The 25,933-nt window shown below is 36.6% G+C and overlaps 1 protein-coding gene across 5 annotated transcripts in view; it reads left to right on the forward strand.

Annotated features, from left to right (window-relative positions):
- Positions 1-15,880, forward strand: part of LOC141563335 (interleukin-18-like) — a 28,069-nt gene extending 12,189 nt beyond the window's left edge. For 2 of the 5 annotated variants that reach the window (XM_074304262.1, XM_074304261.1), the window contains exons 2-6: positions 6,344-6,396; positions 6,878-7,008; positions 7,601-7,726; positions 10,469-10,605; positions 13,440-15,880. In XM_074304262.1, coding sequence (XP_074160363.1) covers positions 6,897-7,008; positions 7,601-7,726; positions 10,469-10,605; positions 13,440-13,700 — 636 coding nt within the window. In that variant the 5' untranslated portion in view covers positions 6,344-6,396; positions 6,878-6,896 and the 3' untranslated portion in view covers positions 13,701-15,880. The remainder of the gene's footprint in view (positions 1-6,343; positions 6,397-6,877; positions 7,009-7,600; positions 7,727-10,468; positions 10,606-13,439) is intronic. The other 3 variants (XM_074304263.1, XM_074304264.1, XM_074304265.1) reach the window with 3 other exon arrangements.
- The last annotated feature ends 10,053 nt before the right edge of the window (positions 15,881-25,933 follow it).

The following is a 25,933-nucleotide window of genomic DNA, read 5'->3' on the forward strand; positions in this document are numbered from 1 at the left end:
CCAAGATAAGATCAAAATGGGTTCATGTTTTAGGCATAAAGAATGAGATTATAAATAAATTAGAAGAACATATAGGATAGTTTACTTCTCAGACTTGTGGAAAAGGAAGGAATTTGTGACCAAAGAAGAACTAGAGATCATTATTGATCACAAAATAGAAAATTTCAATTATATCAAGTTAAAAAGCTTTTGTACAAACAAAACTAATGCAAACAAGATTAGAAGGAAAGCAATAAACTGGGAAAACATTTTTACAGTTAAAGATTCTGATAAAGGCCTCATTTCCAAAATATATAGAGAATTGACTCTAATTTATAACAAATCAAGCCAATCTCCAATTGATAAGTGGTTAAAGGATATGAACAGACAATTTTCAGATAATAAAATTGAAATTATTTCTACTCATATGAAAGAATGTTCCAAATCATTATTGATCAGAGAAATACAAATTAATTCAACTCTGAGATCAGATTGGCTAAAATGATAGGAAAAGACAATGACAATTAAGTAGCAGGGGATGTAGAAAAACTGGGACACTTATACATTGTTGGTGGAGTTGTGAATGGATCCAATCCTTCTGGAGAAGAATTTGGGACTATGCTCAAAAAGTTATCAAACTGTGCATACTCTTTGATCCAGCAGAGTTTCTACTGGGCTATATGCTAAAAAGATATTAAAGAAGGGAAAGGGACCTGGACCTGTATGTGCCAAAATGTTTGTAGCAGCCTTTGTATAGTAGCTAGAAACTGGAAATTGAATGGATGCCCATCAGTTGAAGAATAGCTGAATAAATTGCGGTATATGAATGTTATGGAATAATATTACTCTGTAAGAAATGAATAGTAGGATGAATACAGAGAGGCTTGGAGAGACTTAAATGAACTGATGCTGAGTGAAATGAGCAGAACCAGGAGATCATTATATACTTTAACAACAATACTATATGAGAACCAACTCTGATGGAAGTGGATATCTTCAGCAATGAGAGGATCCAATTCAAATTCAATTGATCAGTGATGAATAGCACCAACTATACCCAGCCTAAGAACACTAGGAAATGAGTGTGGACTGCTTGCATTTTTGTTTTTCTTCCCAATTTACTTTTACCTTTCTAAAATCCGATTTTTCTTGTGCAACAAGAGAATTGCATATATATATATATATATATATATATATATATATATATATATATATATAATGTGTGTGTGTGTGTATATACATATACATATATATATATTGTATTTTAGATATACTTTAACATGTTTAACATGTATGAGACTGCCTGCCATCTACAGGAAGGGATGGAGGGAAGGAAGGGAAAAATTGGAACAGAAGTGAGTGCAAGGATCAATGTTGAAAAATTACCCATGCATATGTTCTGTCAATAAAAAAGCTATAAATAGATTAGAGGAACAGAGAATAGTCTACCTCTCAGACATGTGGAGGAGGAAGGATTTTATGACCAGAGGAGAACTAGAGATCATTATTGATCACAAAATAGAAGATTTTGATTACATCAAACTAAAAAGTTTCTGTACAAACAAAACTAATGCAAACAAGATTAGAAGGGAAGTAACAAATTGGGAAAATATTTTTACAGTTAAAGGTTCTGATAAAGGTCTCATTTCCATAATATATAGAGAACTGACCCTAATTTATAAGAAATCAAACCATTCTCCCATTGATAAATGGTCAAAGGATATGAACAGACAATTCTTAGATGATGAAATTGAAACTATTTCCACTCATATGAAAGTGTTCCAAATCACTACTGATCAGAGAAATGCAAATTAAGACAACTCTGAGATACCACTACACACCTGTCAGATTGGCTAAGATGACAGGAACAAATAATGATGAATGTTGGAGGGGATGTGGGGAAACTGGGACACTGATACATTGTTGGTGGAGTTCTGAAAGAATCCAGCCATTCTGGAGAGCAATTTGGAACTATGCCCAAAAAGTTATCAAACTGTGCATACCCTTTGATCCAGCATTGCTGCTCTTGGGCTTATTTCCCAAAGAAATACTAAAGAGGGGAAAGGGACCTGTATGTGCCAAAATGTTTGTGGCAGCCCTTTTCATAGTGGCTAGAAACTGGAAGATGAATGGATGTCCATCAATTGGAGAATGGTTGGGTAAATTATGGTATATGGAGGTTATGGAATATTACTCTCTGTAAGAAATGACCAGCAGGATGAATACAGAGACGTTTGGAAAGACTTACATCAACTGATGCTGAGTGAAATGAGCAGAACCAGAAGATCGCTGTACACTTCAATGGCTGTATGAAGATATATTCTGATGGAAGTGGAAATCTTCAACATAAAGAAGATCCAACTCACTTCCAGTTGATCAATGATGGACAGAAACAACTACACCCAGAGAAGGAACACTGGGAAGTGAATGTAAATTGTTAGCACTACTGTCTATCTACCCAGGTTACTTATACCTTCGGAATCTAATACTTAACATGCAACAAGAAAATTGGTTTTACACACATATATTGTATCTAGGTTATACTGTAACACATGTAAAATGTATGGGATTGCCTGTAATCTAGGGGAGGAAATAGAGGGAGGGAGGGAATAATTTGGGAAAATGATTACAAGGGATAATGTTATAAAAAAATACTCATGCATATATACTGTCAAAAAATTTTATAATTATAAAATAAAAAAAATTAAAAAGCCATAAGAAAAAAAAAAGAAAAAAGTGGTCAGGGTTAGAGTGAGGAGTATGAGGATATTTTGCTTCTAGGTAACTAATGATTAATACAGGTTTGGGTAGAGAAATTCCCAAGTGATGGGAAACTAGCTACAGGAACATCAGAGGGTAGTGGATGAAAAATAAAGCTCAAAAATCTCCAAGGAGTATTGGTTCTGGACAAGGGCCAGGGGTGTAGGACCTTACTCACTCTCTCCTGCCCATCATTAGAAACAAAATGGGATATAAAGAAACATAACTACCAATGCCAGTAGTGTTCAGTCACTTCTTGTTGAGAGAGGGAATGGAGATTTGATTATCTGTTTCTGGGAAATTTGTTCTTACTTCCCTTTAGTGAAACCTCCCTGGGAAATCAGTACTCTTCTGTGTGTTAACTTTCCTTTCAAATTCCTATGCATTCTGCCTTCAAGCAGAGGGAAAGAAATGGACACACACAGAGAGAAAGGCTTGCTCCTGCGGTTCTACTAGTTCACATTTCCCAGGGGCACGTGTTTATGGGACTTTGCAAAGTCTGACACAAATGACTCTCTCTGACTCTATGAAATTTCCTGGCTCTGGTCCCCAGCTCGGTTCCTATGTCCAAACATCTCATTCCTCTCAACCTCTACTAGAAAATGTCTGTAAACTTCCAAACTGTGAAGGATAATCTAACAGGTCAGACTCATTGGCTAGAGGGGTTTTTACAGTAAATAAAATATAAATTAAAAGTAACAGAAAAAAAAAAGTTTGTACAGGCTGGCTATATGGAGTGACAGCCAGAAGGGGACAAGCTGCTTAACTAAGAGATGAAGGGTTCACTGGCCCCTGGAAGAATGGCCAAACTAGGGTTGGAGGAGGGAGAGAGTAAGAAGAGAGATTAATCCAGGTGAGTATTTCCGATTACAATCAGGTCTGAAAGCTACTGGCAGACTCCTCTCACTATATGGTAGCAATAGTCTTTGATGTGTCATCTAGTGGGCACCCACCTGCAATGGCTTCTTGTCTCACTTGTCTGGCTCCTTGATTCTTCTACCCAGCATTCTTTCAAGTTCAAAGTCAAAGACTGGGACCCCGAGATGTAGAACATCCTAGATTTAAAACAACAATAAAACCACTCTTGCTGGCAGGGCAGAAATCAAAGTTTCTCAAGCCCCCCAAGTCATTCCCTGTGTGAGGTATAGATTTTTAAAAAGAAAAGAAAAGCAGAGAATAGGATCAAGATGTCAGCTCTTCAAGGATATAGGGAGAGAGAATCAAAGGCACAAGTAGAAGGGCTATCTTCTTAATTAAAAAAAAAAGCATGATGAGAAGGGAGGAGTATATATTAATGGAGGAAGGGAGGGAGGGAAGAAGGAAGGAAGGAAGAAAGGAAAGGAAGGAAGGAAGGAAGGAAGGAAGGAAGGAAGGAAGGAAGGAAGGAAGGAAGGAAGGAAGGAAGGAAGGAAGGAAGGAAGGAAGGAAGGAAGGAAGGAAGGAAGGAAGGAAGGAAGGAAGGAAAGGAAGGAAGGAAAGGAAGGAAAGGAAGGAAGGAAGGAAAGGAAGGAAGGAAGGAAGGAAAGGAAGGAAGGAAAGGAAGGAAGGAAGGAAAGGAAGGAAGGAAGGAAAGGAAGGAAGGAAGGAAAAAAGGAAGGAAGGAAGGAAGGAAAAATTTATATAACACTTATAATGAGCCAGGTACTGTGTGAAGAATTTTTCATTTTATCCTGATAACAATGTCAGAAGGTAGGTACTACTATTATTATTATCCCTATTTTACAGTTGAGGAAATTGAGACAGAGGTTGTGACTTGCAGTCTCACAATTAATGAAAATATCTGAGGTTGTATTTGTATTGAGATCTTACTGATTACAGGTTCAGTCAGTGTTCTATCTGCTTCATCACCTAACTGCCTTTGATAAAAAATTTAGATTTGGAAAGAACCATCTAATACAAATTCTTCATTTTTACAAATGGAGAAACTGAGACCCTGGGATGTTAAATGATTTGCTCAAAGTCACTATATCTAGTGAACAGCAGCAGTGGGATTTGAAACCTGGTTCTCTGACTCCACAGTAAGGACAGGGATATATGGAAGGCTAGGAGATGACAGTTAAATGAATTTCAGAGCTATATATGGATTATGCAAATGAAACATTTCTAAGGTGAAATCATGGCCATAAATCACAGAGCATGACTGAAACAGAGTAAAGGTCTTGGAAATTAAGGAGGATGATAAATGAGAATCTTTCAGCAGCCATTCCCCTTCATATATCTCTCTATTTTAAAAAAGCCCATGGATGTATTATAAGTCTTTTCCAAGGAGAAAAGCCCATGATAATTTATATACAAGATAAGGAAAAGCTTATCCTTCCCCCTCTCCTTCCCTTTATTGTTTATTACACTTAATTCTTATTACATATATGAAATAAGGGGCTCATAAGGAGATCCTCTGAACAATTTAAGGAGCATCCCCCAAAAATCCAAAAGCCTGATGACATTATAAAGCCATGAGCTTTTGTCAAAAGAAGATACTTTTATTGATCTAGACACAGGCCCTAGAGCCTTTTGGAGAGAGGACACAAGGAACTCCTTAGTTTAGTCACCAATTACTGAGGCTATTTCTTAAAGATCAGTTGACTGAAGTCCAGCAGAACAGATGCCAGTCAGAGAACCATCCTCCCTGTGGTCTATGAGATCTTTGTGCCAATTTCTCCCTTGGGTGACGTTGAAAGATTTCTGGTTCTGGAGTCAGCAAAGTCTGATTTCAAAACCTATCTCAAACACTTAATAGCTTAAATACTAGTGTGAACCTGAATAAGTCACTTAATTTCCACCTGCCTCAGTTTCCTCAACTGTATAATGGAGATCATAGTACCATCTATCTCACAGTGCAACTCTGGGATCAAATGAGATATTTGTAAAGTGCCTAGCAAATAATATTCATTTAATAAAAAGCTTGTTTCCTTCCTTTCACCTTCCTTGGGCTTCCAGACCATAGTGTGTCATAACTGAAGGAAATTAGGGAGAAGGGGTATTGCTCTCTGCCTTCCTTTCAGAGCAATGTTAATTTATAGAAGTACATGATTTCACGAAGCCCAAGAGGAAAGTTTGGAGGCACTGTTCCTGAACCTTATCCTTCTGTATGAGAGGAATTTTGAATGCCCTGTGCACTGTGACCGCCGAATCTGGAATCCTAGAAGAGAAGGGAGGTTTCAAAGATAGCACCAACTTTGAGAATGGCCTCTTGGGAAAATCCTAGAATTCTTCGGTCAGGTATCACTATTCAAGGGAGAATTCCTTCACAATAGCATTTCTCAGAGGAAAAGACCACTATCAGGAGGATGCTGTAGCTAGCTGGAGGGTGAAAATCATGACATAGAGGAAAGGAAAGCTGTTCCTTGGCTCCCTCTATGATACTGCTAGGAGTTTTTTAGGTGATACAAGTCCAAGATGAAGGGGAATATTTATTCAATGGAAAGTATCTTTACTTTCTTAGGGAACCTAATGAACAATTTGAATGTTTTCTATTTCTTATCTTCCTATTCTTGTTTATTTAATATCTTTATTTGTGAGATCCTTGTGTTTTGTGCATTTTCTGTGGTAGAAAAAACAAAAAGCAATCTCATATCTGATTTTGTTTTGTTTGATCATTTTTCAGTTGTGTCTGACTGTGATTGCATTTGGAGTTTTCTTGGCAAAGATACTAAAGAGGTTGGTCATTTCCTTTTCTACTTCATTTTACAGAAACGGAGGGAAGCAGAATTAAGTAACTTGCCCAGGGTCACTCAGCTAATAAGTCCCAGACTAGATTTAAATTTAGGTCTTCCAGACTCCGGGTCCAGTACTCTATCCCCTGCAGACCTTTGCCAATAAAATCCCAAATCATATCATGAAGAGTTGGACACAACCAAAATGACTTAACAATAAGAATAATAAGTTCTTTTTCTTTTCCTAATATATTAACTAGCTATTATGTTCAAGGAATTGTCCTGGGTGCTAAGGATTTAAAAAAAAAGGAAAATGAGGTATTTCTTGTTCTCAAGATATAATGGGGTGTGGAGGATAAAACACATACAAAAATAAGTTTGATGCAGAAGAGAATATGATAAAGAGAAAGGAGGGAACAGTAAGAGAAATATGAGGAAGGAAAAAAACTGGGTGGGATACAAAAACATCATGAGAATCTGGTTAGCCTTCCACTAGGTGTAAAGATGGCAACTCCAACTGACTACCCAGACCATGACACAGAAGTGACTTTTGAAGAAGATCCCACAGAAGTGACTCTTGAAGAAGACCCTAGTTCTCTCAACATGACGCCAGAAAGTAAGTAGTCCTTCATGTTTATTTAAATGTAAGAGAATTCTATGAGATCCATCCATATCTATTCCATCAGAAGAACTGTCATAGATCTCCAATTACAACTTAATAGGGTTGTTGTGGGAGTAAAAAAAAGCTTTATATACAATAAATTACCATCATATATAAGCTAATAATGATCATCACCATCAAAAAAAACAAGCATTAATTACAATTCATTACAAAATGTCTAGGTTCTAGGCACTATGCTAAGTATTCGAAATACAAAAATAAAAATAAAGACCATTTATTACAAAACTTCTAGATTTTGTCCAGTCCCTGCCTTCTCAGAGTTAACATTCTGAAGAAGAATAAGCTTACTAATCTTGTTGGAGGAATCTATAAATATTAAATGTATCCCTTAAAATGCACTTTTCTCCCTATTTATGGTTTTCTTAACAGTTAAAAGAAATGAAGCAACTTTTTCCCAGTTTCTTTTGGAAAAAGATAATTGGTCATTAAGGACACTAGAAAACCTGCCATCAAAGGGAAGTTTACTAGTACATATTTTACTTTCATTTATATGTATATGTTGAACTTGTGCATTTATTTTAAATAGATAAACCAATATACAGAAAGATCAAAAAGCCCCTTTGTGTCATCTTACGGAATATGAATGATCAAGTTCTCCTGATAAAAAATAATAGAGCTGCATTTGAGGAGATGACTGACTCTGAAATTTGCGGTATGTTTTCTGTTTAAACCACCACACCATAGCAGAAATACGAGAATCCCAGAGCTTGAGAAGACTTTCAAGGTCATTTAGTCTAAATTCTCACCTTACAGATAAAAAAAAAAAAAAAACTCTTTCTTAGAATAAATGCAGGACAAGTGATTGTCCAAGATCAAATAGTTCATGAGGGAACTGGAATTAGAAAAACAGATGTCCTGCCCTCTGAATTCATGCTCTCTTCATTGCCTTGAAGAGACAGCATGGGGCAATGTGGAAAGCATGGGATTTGGAGTCAGAGACTCAGAGTGTCACTTACTGCTCCTGTGACCTTGGTCTTAGTTTCCTCATTTGTAAAATGAGGAGGTTGGATGGCCTCTAAGATCCTTTCCAGCTCTGTGAGTTGCCTTAATTTTTCCCCTGTATATCTGTGTATATATCTATATCTATATATATGTATACTCTGATAACTATATTTCAATATAATTAATTTCCTTTGTAATTCTAAGCATTTTTTAATTTATTTAAAACATTATTCTAAGAAAGGGTTCAGAAGCTTCACCAGACAGAAGTCCATGATTCAAAAGGTTAAGAACCACTTCTTTCCCAAACCATAAAAAGTGACATAAGTAGATAGGATCCAACACTATTTATAACAAACTGCAAAAAAGAAAAAAAAAAAGTTTAACATGTGTTGTTATATTTTTGCTGTCTTGGGGAGGGAAAAAGTAAAGGAGGAAAGGAGAAAATTTGGAACACAAAGTCTTAACAAAAATTAAAATACTATAAGGAAAACACCTTTTAAGTAAAAAAAAACTGTAAAGGATAATTATCATTTTTCCCCTTTATTTATTATTGGGGACTTTATTTAGGAATCTGGAGTTTATATATCCAGATCATTATGCAGGATATGTATTGTGGCCTAATTCTATTGGGTGTTCAAGAAAAAAGACTTTGAAGAACATACTCAAAACTCCTCACAGTATTGAAGAAACAGGCTGGAGCCTAGATCTGGGAGAGTGAGCCAGAGCACACATTACATATAGATTGTGTGTGTGTGTGTGTGTGTGTGTGTGTGTGTGTGTGTGTGTGTCTCCTTTTATTACAAAGGGAACATCTAGAGGCCAGGGACCATGTTTTTGTCATTCTTATGTCCCTACTGCTTAGCACAGTGCCTGGAACATAATAAGTCCTTCATAACTACTATCTATCATATACATACATACATGTGTGCATGTGCATGTATATACCACACACATATACATATACATATATATATACACAGATACCCACACATATATATATTCATGTACACATGCACACACATATGCTATAATATAAGCTCAATGAAAGCAGGAACCTTCATTTTTTAATCTCTAAATCTTTCATTTTTAAATCATTGATTATTCTTTAATCTGTGCCTAGAATATAAAAGCTTGCTGATTAATTGGATAGCATGCATTTTACATCTTTATCAAAGTCATGAATTAATATATTTAACTTGTCCCTTTAATTTGAAACTGACCACATTAATCAATACTTTTTGATTTTTACTTACCATGATTTTAGCTGATTGCAAAACCAACTGGTCATAATTCTTCCTATCCATCTTATCCATAATGATATAATAAGAGACTTGTCAAATAAAATAGGAAGTCAAGATATTCTATACTAGAGGATTCTTCTTTGTATACTGATTTAAGAAACGACAAGGGAAGTGAAGGAAAACATGAATTTGTTAAGCACCAGGCACTATGCAAAGCACTTTACAAATATGAACTCATCTGCCCCTCACATCATCTCTGTGTTATTACCCCCATTTTACAATTGAGGAACTGTATTGGATTCCAATGAGCAGACTGATTTTGAGTGACTTGTCCAGAATCACATAGCTAGGAAAGGCTGGATATGAACTTAGGTTTTTCTGACTCTAAGATTGAGGTTCTACCCATTGCACTACCTAGCTAACAAAAAAAAAAAAATTAAGTGGATTCAGTTTGGCATGACTTTTAAATGAATGTAAATTATTTTCTGTATATCACTGCTCTCTTTTAAGAGTTTAAAACCTTTTATTTAGTAATGTATTTTAAAATTTTGCTGCTTTCCATCTTATAAGACAGGATCTCTGGCTTCAAGAAGCTCACTTTGCAATTCAAGAAGATAGACTCACTCTCCCAGATCGAGGTTCTAGCCCAGTTCTACAACACTGTAGTTTTGAGTAACTTTCTTTTCTAGAGCCTTCTTTTTGAATAGCTAATGTCTTGCTGGATATGAAGCCAAGAAGACTTCAATTCGAATCTGGTTCACATCATGGCATTTTCATTCTTTTTGTTGTTGTTTGCTTGCAATTTATTTTGCTTCTCTTTTTTTTTTACTTGTTTGTTTTGATTTATCTTATGCAGCACAATAATTGTATAAATATGTATACATATATTAGATTTAACATATATTTCTACCATGTTTAACATATATGGACTACTTGCCATCTAGGAGAGGGTGTGAGGGAAGGGGAAGGATATTGAAACACAAGGTTTTGCAAGGGTTAATGTGGAAGAATTGTCCATGCATATGTTTTGAAAAATAAAAAGCTTTAACAAATAAATAAATAAAATGAGGTAGTTAGACTTTATAAAAGAAAAGACTTCAGTTCCAATCCAGCCTCAGACACTATTGTGTGACCCTGAACATGTAAAAGTCTGCCACATTAAAATCAATTATTTCAAATAGAACTCTAATTTTGTGAATGTTTATCCTCAGTCAATGCATACCAGACTCATTTTACGATGCAGCGTTATAAGGACCCTGCCAAAGGATGTTTGTTAGTAACCCTCTCTGTGAGGACTGAAGAAAAAACTTATACTATGTCCTGCAAAGACAAAATTCTTTCTTTTAAGGTAAGCCCGCTCTTTCATTTGTTCTTAATTTCATTTTGAGGAAAATCTTAGCATTTCCTATTCTCCTCTAGAAAAGGAGGAGCAAGATGCAAAGTCAAAGAGCAATATTAGCACCCATTTTAGCACCACATACATCTGGACAAATGGCCATCACATTCATCACAGGATACATGTACTCAAAGTTGCTGTACTATTTTAGGGAGATAATATTATGCAGTAGTAGTTTCAGGAATTAATCTTGCTTCTTACTATTAATTTTTATTTGGGGACTCATTTACACATTAGCCTAAGTTAGGGATAATTAGCAAACTAAATGGCCACAGAAGAATAACATGAACACCAAGAGAACCACCATATGAAGCTTTTGGAGGGTCTCCTCTTTTAGATTAGCAGCAACAGCAGCACCAGATCCAGGTGCTGAAAAGCTGTGGGCAAATCCTATTATGTGGTTCTCCTTCCTCTCCCTCTCAAGCTTTTGATCCAGGTGAAATTACGATGAGATGAATATCAAGGTCGAGCTTGAATAATAACAGCTGATATAATATCTATATAGGTCTGGGAGTTAAAAGGCATTTCCTGTTAGTTATCTTATTTGGTTTTCCCATGGGTATAAAAAAAAACAGATACAGACTTTTAGAACTAAAAAAGGAACTTTAAAAATGGCCTTGAACAATTTCCCCATTTTACAAATGACATAATAATAATAAAAGCTGATTTTTATAATAGCACTATAAGGTTTCATAAGGGCTTAAAATACATTATTTCATTTGAACGTCACAACAAAGCTGTGAGGCTAGAAGGAAAAAAGTGTTTATTAAATGCCTAGTGTGGACCAGGGACTATAGTAAGCACTTTACAGATATCTCATTTGCTCCTCACTACAATCCTGGGAAGTAATTGCTATTATTACCCCCATTTTACAGTGAAGGAAACTAAGGTAAAAGTTAAATAACTTGTCTAGAATAAGAGTTATTAAATGTCTGGATTGGATCCAAACACATCTTCCTGACTCTTCTGGAACTCTATCCACTGTACCATTTTGCTGCCTAGGAGGAATTATCTCCCTTTTACAAAAGAGGCTCAGACAGACAGTTTTGAAATATCACAGACAAGACTTGGACCCATATTCATCATTCTGCATCACACTGCTGCTCCATGATTTAAGAACTCAAAAGTAACAGTTTAGAGACTTGTCTAAGGTCCCACCAGTCTCCTGACTGGTCCAGTCACTTGTATTGCTATGCCACTCAAAAAGTACAGCTAAAGGGAGATTTCTTGGAAGAATGCAGGGATAAATATTGCCTCTGTTATACTGGGGGGGAGGGTATGGATTGATTGTATGTATTTCTGGGTTCTTGTACTTGATTTCAAAATGCCACACAAAAATCAGTTTCTTTATCTTATAAAAACCTTTGCACATAGATGACAGAGCAACTATCCTCTTCCCTTCAGTTTTATCACACAATATCAAGTCATCATCCAAAAATAAGTTCCTTGTAGACCAGCTGTCCCATTCTTTTGATCCTATTTAGTTTCTAAGACACTATTCTCTCACAAGAAGAAGAAAGGAACTATTGTATAGGTGGTCCAGGAAAATATTTCTTCCTCTAGCCCTTTTATTTTACGCATTAAAAAGACAACATATTCTGAAAAGGGATCCATAGACTTTAGCAATAGACTGCCTTGGCACTATAAAGGGTAACAATCCCTGGTCTAGAATATAAGGGAAAGTCTGTGAAGATAAAAGCACACTCATAAAAGATCAAGACAACCCCAGCCTAACTTCCTCATCTTATTGATGAAGAACCAAAGACTGAATTAGAAAATTGGCCAACATTATAATAAAAGTCAGAACCAAAGGATTAGGGCCAAGATTTATATTCTACCACATGGGGCAAGAAGCCCTTTGGTTATGGGTTGATTATTGTCTCCAAGCACTGGGACATAGGAGGTTGCCACAGAATTTCCCAGTGATTTGTATAACCTAAGATAACTAGGTCTCTTGTTGTTTGTTCTTCATTCTCGAAGAGGCCATGACATCAGGGAGGTGATGCTGTGACATGCAAGTGAAGGGAGTTAAGTGAGGGAAGACCGTGCAAGGTCACCTGCCTCACTTTGTCCTCCAGAACCACCTGGGTCCAGATATGGGTCAGGATGACAGGATGCAGTGGGAGACTTGGCCTTTAAGCTAAGGTGTTCAACAAATCTCAGTTTGACTGAGGCAATCTCCCATTCAGGGAGCAGCAAGATCATGAAGATTGTACCTGGGCTGGAGGCTGGGGAGCATTGAGGAGCTATCTGGATGTTCCTCTGAGCCCTGCCAATAAAGGATCCTTGTATGAAGGGACTATTGTCTGCCTAGGACCAGATAAGTGTCATCCAGGTGGGAGAGGGAAGGTTGAACAGTCCTAGAAACACAATCAGGAACAAGAATGCCCAGGAGAGTCTGCAAGCAGATGGAATCATGCAAAACTATAATAGTACCTACATATGTGAAGGATTTTTTTCCCCTAGAGAAAACCCGGGGGATTCTAACCTCTTTAGTACCATGGACCCCTTTGACAGTCTAATGAATCCTATGGATTCTTTCTCAGAATAATGGATTTAAATGCATAAACCAAAATACATAGGATTGCAAAAGAAACCAATTATATTAACATAAAGATGCAATTTTTTTCAGGTAGACAGACTCTTGAAACCTATTCACAGACTCTTAAATAGTAAATGACTGTTGTTCTAGAGTTACTTTTTGGCCCATTGTGATGACTATGTAAGAAACTAAGTCCTTCTATGGACTCACTTAACATCATCTTGGATGTTTTCTCTTTCTCTAGGAAGAAGCTGCTCCAGATAACATTGTTGATGAAACAGATTTCTTATTCTGTATAGAGGCTATCATTGGCTATAAGAACAGAAAGTATTTTAGGTCTTTATTATACCCACAACACTATCTAGCATGTGAATACAAAACTATTAAGGATTTCCTAATTTTGAAGTATTTTGAAATAGATGAAAGCAATGAAAGACCTACACCGTTCAGAATCCATTACTGTGAGAAATTTTGTCCACAGAATAAAAGAGATTTAAGAGATTAAAGACAAGCTGGGGGTCCTTAACCAATAAATGTCAATTAAAAATGTCTTTAAGCCATGTTCCAATTGATAAATGATCAAAAGATATGAGCTGTGCCCAAAAGACTATAAATCCATGTTTATCCTTTGACCTAACAACACCACTACTAGGCATGAATACCAAAAGAGATTTTTTAAAAGGAAAAATGACCTATAACTACAAAAAAATATTCATAGCAGCTCTCTTTTAAGGGAAAAAAATTGAAAATTGAGCAGATGCCCATCAATTGGGGCATGGCTTAAGAAAGTGCGGTATATGTTTATGATGGAATATTGTTGTTCTATGGATGTACTGTATACAAAGTAATAGCAATGTTCTGAGATTGTAAGTAATAGTTATAATAAGTATATCAGTTATATAATAAGTAATCAGTTATAAGTAAATGACTTTGCTATTCTCAGCAATACAATGATCCAGGACTACTCTACAAGATTATGATGAAAAATTCCATCCATACCTGAGAAGGAACTGATTGTGTCTGAATAGAGATTGAAGCATTCCCTTTTTTCCCCCACTTCTATCTCTCTCTATTTATCTTGAGGGTTTTTAATTTTCATTAGGGTGAGTGATGCTTTCTTTTACAACATGACTTTTATGGAAATGTTTCACATAACTTTCCATGTTGTTTCTTAATTATGTGTGAGGATAAGAGAGAGAGCCTAGAACTCAAAAATTTAAAAAACAAATGTAAAAAATTGTTTTAAATGTAACTGTGAGAAAATATTAAGTAAATAAATCTAATTAAACAGTCTTTAATCAAAAAGAAATTATATATTTTACATAATTGCACATGTATAACATATCTGATTGTTTAGCATCTCAGGAATGGGGGAAGAGAATGATGGAGGACTAGAATTTAAAACTTAACACTTTAAATAAAAATGTTTAAAAATTAGAAGTTAAAAGAAATTGCATAAATCAATACTTCTGGGAAAATAGGGTAATAATATAGAGGAAAATATATTTAGACTTTTATGTGTGGCACTAAGTACTAGTACTAGAAATGACTAATTTAATTTCAATTATATGTAAATAGGAACAGTAAGACTAAGGAACTTATACATGCTCACAGAGCTAATAAATATCAGAATGAGAACACAATTCTGATTACATTCCAGTATTGTTTCTACAGCAGAATCCTGTATCACCCAAAATTGGCATTGCCTATTTTCTGTCTAGAAGCTAAAATGCAAAGTTGCCTAAAATTCAAAGAAACTGAAGGGACCGAAAGAGACTCCCAAACACAAAGAAAGTGAGCCCCACCTCTCTCCCTCTCATCAACCTTTCTTGCTTCACCTAGGCATAGGGCATTCATTTTCACAATAAGAAGAAAGTCCTATAACCAGGTTGCTTTGGGACTCAGGTTATATTCATAATTGTTACTGTGATAGAAAAGTAATACAGTCGCCAAGTCAGAAGGAAAGAAATGATAAGTTACAGAGAAAGGGATCCCAAAGATAGTGCGACACATGTGCAAAAGTGTTTGTGGCAGCCCTATATGTAGTGGCAAGAAACTGGAAACTAAGCAGATGCCCATCAGAGGGAAAATGGCTGAATAAATTGTGATGTATGACTGTTATGGAATATTATTATTCTGTAAGAAATGACCAGCAGAATGATTTTAGAAAGACCTGGAGAGACTTACATGAACTGATGCTAAATGAAGTGAGCAGAACCAGGAGATCATTGTACATGGCAACAAGAAGACTATATATACCATGATCAATTCTGATGTGCATGGCTCTTTCCAACAATGAGATGATTCAGACCTGTTCCAGTTGTTCAATTATGAAGAGAGCCATCTATACCGAGAGAGAGGACCATGGGAACTGAGTGTGGTTCACAACATAACATTTTCACTCTTTTTGTTGTGGTTTCCTTGAATTTTTTTTTCTTTTTCGGTTGTTTTTTTTCCTTTTTGATCCAATTTTTCTTGTGCCACAAGATAACTGTATAAATATGTATGCATATATTTGATTTAACATATGTTTTAATACATTTAACATGTATTGAATTACCTGCCATCTAAGGGAGGGGATGGAGGACAGGAAAGGAAAATTTGGAATACAAGATTTTATAAGGGTCAATGTTGAAATATAAATAAAAAACTTTAATTAAAAAAAATAAAAATAAAATAATAAAATTTTTAAAAAACAAAGATAATGTAACAGCATATGTTTGTAATATTCTTCTCTAAAATATAATGTTCTCTTGGAGCAGGTTTACTGGGGGGGCTTCTGGGAGCAGCTTTAGTTTCAATTCAGAGTAATCACCTCAAATGCAGCCAGGAGTTAAAGTCCAAATCCTTTATTGTCTCCTTCAAAATCTTATCTCCTTCACTTGGGGCCTGGTTAGTTTTTGGGAGGCCTTCCAGACCTTGCCTCTAGTCCTTTGCCTCTGCCAGCTTCTGTCTCTAGTTCCCTCCGAATGTCTCTGAATCCAAAAGTTTGTACTTCAGCCTCCAGCCAGCACAAAGGTGGAAAATGGAATGAATCTGTCTCCACCTCCAAGAGTGGGTTTGTCCTTTAGTGGGTTTGTCCTTGTCTTGGCCCTGAGACTTCCTCCTTATATATGCTCTCTTAAAGGTGTGAATCTTGTGGAATTATAGTAAGTACTAAGTACATAATCATTGTTTCTATCAATTCCACTGACTTAGCACCTTGTAAGAATCCTAACATCTCCCGCTTTCTTTTAATTTAGAACATAGGTGGTCATGACATCCCTGACTTCTCAAGCAGGTGAGAACCCCAAAAAGAAGGTGATCATGCCTTCCCTGACTGCTCAAAAAAGGAGTGAAAACATCATAAAAAAGGAGATGATCACTCCCTCCCTGACATCTCAGGAAGGGAGATGAAAACACCAGAGGAAATGGGAAATCAAATCAGATTAGCAGATTCCTGAAGGGACTCACTTGAAACAAGTATACATAAATCCATCAATATGAGAGGTATTACACATAATTTCATAAATTACATAAGCACATAGTAACATAACACAGGTTAGAAGTGATGTAACAAATAACACGAATCAACATGAGGAATTTATACATGCCCATAAGTCCTAGAAATAGTCCAAAAGGAATCTATTGTCCATTAGTTCATGTGCCAGGAATCCAATAATTCCTGCAAGCTTTGAAGTCCTGCAATAATTTCATCAACAATTCTTCATCTCAAAGAATCCAATGATTCCTGCTGGTTTTCAAGTCCTTTAACAGTCTCATTATCAGCCATGCTCTTTCAGTGTCAGATGTTTCTTAGATCTTCTTTGTTTTGAGGTTTTTCTCCTTTTCTGTCTTTCTCCAGGTGCTCATTGCCACCCATCTGTTTCCTTCTCCATCTGTAGAAATACAAACCCTTTCTCCCAAGCAGTTAACCTATCTAGTTCCTTCTATTTACCACTTTCTGGAGCTCTCCTCATCATCTGGCAATTACATTGGAGCTGTTTGTCCTGGACACTGCCCTGTTGGTTTAAAAAAATCTGTATTCTCCTCAATTATAATCCCTTTCTGCTATTTGATTGCTTTTTTCCTGATTGATGATATCAGAGTCCTGAACTTCTCTGGGTGTAACGTTCACTACTATCATGCCTCACCTATCTTTTTTTTTCTTCTTTTTCTGAGGCTGAGGTTAAGTGACTTGCTCAGGGTCACACAGCTAGGAAGTGTGAAGTGTCTGAGACCAGATTTGAACTCAGGTTCTCCTGAATTCAAGGCTGATGCTCTATCCACTGCGCCACCTAGCTGCCCCATGCCCCACCTAACTTTTGATTGATATCTTGGAGCTGGGCCTCACCTCTTATTTCCCTGGGTCAATCTACATTCTGTGGCCAGCGGAAGCCCTCGTGGCATTTCGGACATGGGGTTTTAGGTCTTCCCTCAGCCTGTCTTCTCACTCTATCTCTACATCTACATTGGGCTCTCAGATGTCCAACTTCAACAAGTTTCTCTAGAAGTCCTTTGCCAAGAAAGACTTTCCATGTTCATCATCGCCTGAGTATAATAAGCATTTGTGCCTACTGTAGCACAGAATCTTATGATCTCCTCTAAAGAAGCATCTTTGTATAGTCCTAGTATAATTCTCTTGCAAACCTTATTGGAATTTTTCCATAGTCAGTTGTCTGATCACCATTTCTGCAGCTGTATTCTCTCCAATGGTTCTTATGACAGCAGTTTGCAGATGTCCCACAAAATCCACAAAAGGTTCATTAGGACCTTCCTCTATTTTTGTGAAGGCTTCCCCTTGATCTTTTTGTCCGGGGAGGGAACCCCAAGCTTTTGTTGCACCAGTAGCAATTTGTTCATAAACTGTTGTGGGTTATTAATCTGTTCTGAATTCTTTCCATACTGACCTTCACCTGCTAGTTGGTCAAAAGTCACTTGTGTGTTAACTCCTGTTTGCCTATTGCGTCTGGCTTGAATCCTACATAATCCATGATACTCTGAAAACCATACAAGTTTTGTCCAGGTTCTAAACATGTCCTTGCTATGGATTTCCAATCACCAGGGGTTAAGATTTCATAAGCCAAATGATGGCTTAACATAAGATGATGGACCCCCATAAAGAGTGCAACCTTTTTTCAAATCCTTAATTTTTTCCAGATCAAAAGGAGTGTATCTTCTCCTTTTTTGACCTGAAGAGTCAAGTTCTTCAATCACAGGGTATGCATTTATTTTAAAATCAGATACATCCTGTCTTCATTTTTTGCCTTAACCGGTAACTTTTGTAATTTTGTCATAGGCTGCTTCATAGGTGACACTGACAGTGTCACTGCTTCTTCCCCTCCTCCTTCTCCCTCCACTCATGAAGGGTTAATTGAGGGAGGTAGGTCGAGGAATGGGAAATGCTTCTGCTGTGAAGTGCCACACTCAGAATTGTACTTAACTCCATTCTTATCTGATTCTTCATCCTTTTCACCTAGTTTATTTGGCACCTCCCCCTCCTGCTCTTTCTTCTTTTTCCTTATTCTATAACTTATATAATTTCCTAAAGCCAGATGTATTAAATTATATGTATTAAGTGTATCCTTGGAAATTGAGTCAGGTCCATTTTTATTGTAGAACTGACATAGTTGCTCCCCTACTAATTTCCACCCCTCTAGATTAAATTCTTTTTCCATAGAGAACCAAGGAGATGTGTACTGTACAATTTCTAAAAATTCAGTGATCTGCTCCCAAATTACAATCAAACCTTGGCTTTTCATAAGTCTGACAATGTTCTCTACATTTTCCTTGAAGAGAAACAGAAGGCTGTTTTCTGAACATCTGTCCTATTTCAGCTGAAATTCTACTTTAGCTCTTTAACAAAGTTTCCTTGTCTATTTCTGTACTCACCCTAATTTCTGTGTCAAGGAGACTTTTCCACTGAAATCAGGATCACGTCTGTCCCACATTTGGGCACCAAAATGTGATGTTCTGTTCTCTAAAGTGTAATGTTCTCTGGCAGGTTTCTTGGCGGGGGGGGCTTCTGGGAGCAGCTTTAGTTTCAATTCAGAGTAATCACCTCTAATGCACCAGGAGTTAAAGTCCAAATCCTTTATTGTCTCCTTCAAAATCTTATCTCCCTCACTTGAGGCCTGGTTAGTTTTCTGGAGGACTTCTGGATCTTACCTCTAGTCCTTTGCTTCTGCCAGCTTCTGAAGTGTCTAGTTCTCTCTGAATGTCTCTGAATCCAAAGGTTTGTACTTCAGCCTCCAGCAAGCACAAAGGTGGAAAATGGAATGAATCTGTCTCTACCTCCAAGAATGGGCTTGTCCTTTAGTGGGTTTGTCCTTGTCCTGGCCCTGAAACCTCCTCTTGTGGAATTATAGTAAGTATTAAGTACATAATCATTGTCTCTATCAATTCCAGTGACTTAGCACCTTGTAAGGATCCAAACAAAATTAGGTAATGGGATTTAAACAATCCAGATAGTTCCTATTAGAGCTTTCTCTGTGAAAAAGCAGAATTGCAAGTAATTTTTACTTACCTTAATGATTAATTTTTTTTTTAAGTTGGAGGAAAAAATTCTGGAGCAGATTATGACCATTAATAAGGAACCAGTTGCCAAAATATAAACAAATGGCAGAAACCTTAAAAGGGAAGAATTAGTACACTTTAGATGTACTGACGGATGACAGATGACAGATAAGCTCAGGAAAGTCAAGCATTGTCTTCCAAAGGCATCCCTCAACAAAACTAGAGTGTTAAGAAATCAGATTAAAATGTAATTGGAGAATGTTTAACAAAATAAATAAAAATACACTAAACATAATGTTAATTTGTTTTTTCTCATACAATATGCCAAAGGTAAGGATTTGTTTCTCTTTGAGTTTGGCACTATTAATAGTCTACCAAACACTTCTGATTTTTTTCCTTTTCATATTTCACACTCAACTCTGCCCACTGAAAGGGGGAAAAAAACAGAGGAAAAAAGCTTCATAACAAATAGGGATTGTCAAGCAAAGCAAATTTCCTTACTATGTCCAAAAATGTATATCTCATAATGCATTTTGAGTCTATCACCTTTCTGTCAAGATGTGGGCAGTCAAGAGCTTCATCTTATGTCCTGTAGCATTTCGATTTGTCATTGAATTGATCAGAGCTCTTAAGTCTTTCAAAGTTATTTTTCCTTTACAATGTTGTCACTCTACAAATTATCTCAGAACAAAAGACAAAGTCCCAAACCTTACCTACATCTCTAATATAGTAAGCTGAAGAAAGATATGATACAAACTGAGAGGCTCCTCTCACTTTCTTCCTAGAATCTTTCTCTTGCTTCAGTAACCTGAAGAGGTTAGCAATATCTCCATCAAAGCTGGAAGACTGAAGAACTCAGGATCTCTCTTCTATCTTGCTCTCACCAATTCCACTCTGCTCCTCCTGCAGACACGGTCATTGATTTCCACCAGTGAAAAGAGCGTGAAAAGAGCATTTCATAGCAATGGCTTTGGAGCTAGAATTACATTCTATTATATTCAGACCTTCATTCTAGTCCATTGAAGAACATATTAAATCCTGTCAATTGATGCATTGGAAATCCCAGCTTTATGTCACCTGTAAATTTAATAAGTATGCCTTATGTGACTTAATAAAGAACACTGAAAAAAAAAAGGTTGCACAGGAGTAAATCTCTCTCTAGGCTGATGTCAATCCATTTATCAAGTAGTCATTCAACCACTTCTGAATCTACCCAATTAAAAAATAATTCAGCCTACGTGTCTCCATCTGATTCCAACCACATAAATATTTTGAGTATTTTTATCCAATAGCTAGCTAAAATCTAAGTATGCTATGTTTATAGTTATTTCTCTGATCTAGCAGTCTTATAATGTCCAAAAAAAAAAAAAGAACTGAGATCAGTCTTATCATAACTGACAGTTCTTGATGCTCATATATAGTCTCCTAGGAATCAATGCTTTCCTTTTAAGTGCCCACAAATCATCTTTTTAAAAGTTTGTCCTATAGACTGGACTTTGCTTAGCAAATTACCTTGGTAATTCCAATAAACTTTGAATGGAAAATGCCATCTATGTATATATATATATATATATATATATATATATATATATATATATATATATATATATATATATATATATAAAGAGAGAGAGAGAGAGAAAGAAAGAGAGAGAGAGAGAGAGAGAGAGAAAGAAAGAGAGAGAGAGAGAGAGAGAGAGAGAGAGAGAGAGAGAGAGAGAGAGAGAGAGAGAGAGAGAGAGAACTATGGAAACTGAAAGCAGATTTACATCTTTTTTTCCTTGTTTTTTTTTTCTCATGAGCTTTCCCTTTTGTTCTGATTCTTCTCTCCCAATATGACTTATATGGAAATATGTAAAAAAAAATGAATGTGCATGTATAATATAAATAACTGGAGAAAATAAAGAAAAAATCTATCCTAGAATTTTGCCAGAGATTGATGGCAACTTCATTAACCTAGATTTTTATGAATCTCCAATACAAATACAAAATTGGAAGAAGTAAATTGATGATGAAACAATGTCTCTGTTGAAAGTTTAGGAAACTGCATATTTTCAGTTCTAAAATACTTCTCAGTTTCCTTGTGATTACTTAGAACACTGACAACTCTGGAGTGAGTCATATCTATAAATTCATTCAGTAGTTTGCAAGGCATTGTGCATTGAGAATTAATTGTGAGTTCAAATCTTAATTTTTACTATTAGATGACTCTGGCCAAGTCATTTAAATTAACTGAATATGTTTCCCCATCTATAAATGAAGTGAATGATACTTGTCTAACTCTTCTCACAGGATTGTTCTGAGGCTCATGAGATCAAGTACTTGATAAAACTTAAAATGCTAAATAAATGCTAGTTGTCATCATCATCTTCATTATTCCTATCTCTGTTGTTCTTTACCCAAATGCTCTTTGCATGCTTCCCATGCCATGAGTGTTAGATTTCATCACATCCTAATATTCAATATTACCCTCACTTTCTCCTTTCCTATTTCCTTTTACAATAATCATTGTTAGACTTCTACTATAATTAATTCTAACAAGAATTTCTTATTCTTAGAGGCTCATATATATATATTGTGATTCAATTTTCCTAGAGGTATGATAAAAATATCATTCCTTTCTTCTACTATTTGATTTCACCAGGTACTAAGCTTTTTCTACTTATTGTTCATTTTGTTGTTAATTGACTTTTAGATAAGAATATCAATAAACAAAAATATTTGTTCAAACTCTAACACTGAAGGATTCTTTGGGCCTATTTCCTTACAAGTTTAGACACTGAATTTTGTAAATCAATTACATGTTGACAATCTTTCTTTAAAAATCAGTTTGAAATGGAATTCTTCAGGTATAATTACATGATTCTACATGTATAATTGCTATCATATTGCTTGCCTTCTCAATGGATAAAAGAGAAGCTGAAGAATTCCAAAAATTTGGATCTCAATTTTTTTTAAAAAGGAATGTTAAAAAATAATGTTTAAAATAGGTAAAAAAAAAAAATCAAGCATAGCAAGGAGGACAATCAGACCTTACAAAGAACAACACTTTATAAACTGTGCTAGAGCTCTTGATTAAAAATGTATTCAGTTATTTTTCAGTTGTGTCCAACTCTTCGTGACCCATTTGGGATTTTCTTGGCAGTCATCCTGAAATAGTTTACTGAAAACCATGTGATTTGAATAGTTCCTTTCAAATAAAATTATCATCTGACTATTCCTTCAAAAAGAAATGCCAAGTTGAGTAACTAGTGGGTGAGTGGGGGAATTTGTTGGGGTGGGGGAGAAAGAAATATGAAATAAATTGAAAACAACAATCTTTTCCTGGAATTCCTGGAGACTTATGTATCCACAGAATGACCCAGGAACAACATGATGCATCTGTGAGTAAAAAGTATGGTAGAAATGAAGTGTTACCGTGTTTCCCCGATAATAAGACACTGTCTTATTATTTTTTTGGGACTAAAAAACACCAGAGGGCTTATTTTCAGGGGAGGGCTTATTTTATCCTCCATCATGCCCCTTTTATCCTCCATCATGCCCATTTTAGCCTCCATCATGCCCCTTTTATCCTCCATCATGCCCATTTTAGCCTCCATCATGCCCCTTTTAGCCTCCATCATGCCCCCTGAGTGCTTATTTTATTCTCCATCGCTTACTGAACTTACCGAGTTTTTAGATGGTCCTGTCTCAGCTCTACTCCGCGGCGCTGCTCTCAGTAGCGCCAGCAAGCAAATCACCAGGGAAGAAGAGGATGACGCGCTCACTGCTGCAGCTCTGATTGGATGCAGCTCGGAGCGCGACGTGCGTTTCACCCGGGAGGGGAGGGCGGCGCTGCTTACTGAAGGTACCGCTACGCAGCATATAGCGCAGGGGATCACCATGATGACCGTTTTCATAGTAAGTTCGATAGGGCTTATTTTCGGGGGAGGGCTTATTTTAGCAGAATATTAAAGAGTATGTGGGTGTCTTATTTTCAGGATAGGTCTTATTATCGGGGAAACACGGTATATATGTCTGAGGAGACACTAAGGAGTGCTTCAAAATATGGATTTTCAGCCCTCCAACATGAGTTTTCATCTGTGGACCCTGGATCTCTTTTCTCCAGACAAAGATAAATAAAGTTTTTCCCTGTTCTGACTTGTAAGTTACAACGTAGCCTGAAAAAACAGATAAGGAAAATGGGCTAATTTCTAACTTCTAGGTACAGAAGGCACCAAAATTCAATTCAATTCAATCCAACAAACATTTACTAAACATCTATTATGCAGGAGAGGGCAGCTAGGCATCTCAGGGTATAGAATGCTGGACCAGAAATCTGCCCTCAGTAGCTGTGTGACCCTGGACAAGTCACTTAACCCTGTTTGCCTCAGTTTCCTCATCTGTTAAATGAACTGGAGAAAGAAATGGCAAGCCACTCCAAATCTTTGCCAAGAAAACCCCAAGTGGGGTCACGATGAGTCAGATACGACCGAACAACAAATTACTCAGGGAGGAAGGACAGGAGAGCTGGCCAGTCCCTTTTTAATTGGCTTGCTCAGAGTCACACAACCACTTAACACTTAGGCTATTCTTTAAGACTCTAGATTGCACCTTAGGCAATACAAATTATAAATAGGCATTGGTAGAGAATTTACTCTTCTGGGATTTTCCATCCCAATGAAAAATGGCAACTAGAAACTTATAAAGACAATAAAAACAGTGGCATCCTATATTATATTCACAGAAATTATTTTTTTTAAGGATCATGATGTGGAAGGTGTTAGGAATCACCAAGTGAAAGGGGAATTGCTAGTGTGGCCAAGTATGGGAAACTTTTTGCTACCTATCCCCGATGTGAGCCCAGGAATAGGAGACACAAGTGGCTGGGCTTACCAAGACCCAAGAGCACATCTGAACCCCTGCCTCCTACTGCCTTGGCTTGCTTCTAATTGCACAATCTGGAATTTAAAAAGTGAAATCATCATTGTACAAAGGTCTCATTGATCTATCAGAATTAGCCCCTATTTCTCACTGATCTTTTTTTTTTTAAACAAGCATTTATTAAGCACCTACTATATGCCAGACATTGATAATGATAATAGCACAGTTATATGGTCTTTATTGTGTGCCAGACACTGCTAAGCACTTTATAAGTATTATCTGACCCTTGAAACAATCCTAAGAGATAAGAACTGTTATTATCTCCATTTTACAGATGAGGAAATTGTGTCAAACAAAGGTTAAGTGACTTTTCCAGAATCATAGTCAGTGTCTAAGTCCAAATTTAAATGAAGCTTTTCCTGATCCTAAGTCCAAGGTTCTATTCATTTTATGTATTTTATTCCTTCCCAAAATAAATGACCCAAAAGGAAAACACGCATTCACATTGTAGTCTAGAATACAATTACTGAATGAAATTGGAATTTTAAAAATACACTTTTCTGACTTTTGGTCCTTTCAAATTTCCTGAAAAATGTAAAATGTTCACTCCCCCCATTTCCAGTCTTCAACCATGCAAGTGGCCTTTCAATAAAGCTCACTCACATGTTCCACTTTCATGGTCAATAATGAAAAGGGAAGAAATAGTCTTAGCAACATCCATGGCTCCCCACAACATGGGAAGCAGTCATTGGAAAATTCTGGGTCTGAAGCCATCTTCCAGGATGGCTGTCTCTTGTGTACCTTAGGGCAATTTCTATTCAGCTCCCTAGACTCCCAGGTTATCAACCTTCTAAGTCCTCCTGAGTGCCATCTTTATTCCAACTCATCATATAAGATACCCTTAAACTGACCTCCACCCATCTCTGCGTTCCACAAGGCCAAAATTCCTCTCTGACCAAGGAGGTCACCCAGAATGACCCTTCTATCTTTCTCAGTCTTTTTGTACTACTCTCCTCAAGCTTATTTTTATTCACTATGCCCTTTAGTCTCTCCACCCCTTCCTCTTTTCCCAGACTACTAGCCCCATGATGGCCTCCCTCCTTTAGTTTTAATCCTATGGTTCAAAGTTTACTTTGAATCCCTTATCCTCCTTCCTTTCTGGGATGGCTCATGCAGGTCAGCCTTTAGCTAGCTTCTCCTTTTTATTTCTCACCAGAATAGTTTGCATTTGTGTCATAAATTCCTCACTCTTGAAAGTTTCCCATCTCTTTTGGCTGACTTTCCTACATGATTTTAGCCCACAGAATCCTCCATCTTTTCCTTGAACCCTTTGATATCCATTCTCCCAAAATCTGGGACATAACATGTTTAACCTATATT

The sequence above is a fragment of the Sminthopsis crassicaudata genome, chromosome 3 (genome assembly GCF_048593235.1).
Source record: "Sminthopsis crassicaudata isolate SCR6 chromosome 3, ASM4859323v1, whole genome shotgun sequence".
In the NCBI taxonomy this organism is placed as follows: domain Eukaryota; kingdom Metazoa; phylum Chordata; class Mammalia; order Dasyuromorphia; family Dasyuridae; genus Sminthopsis; species Sminthopsis crassicaudata.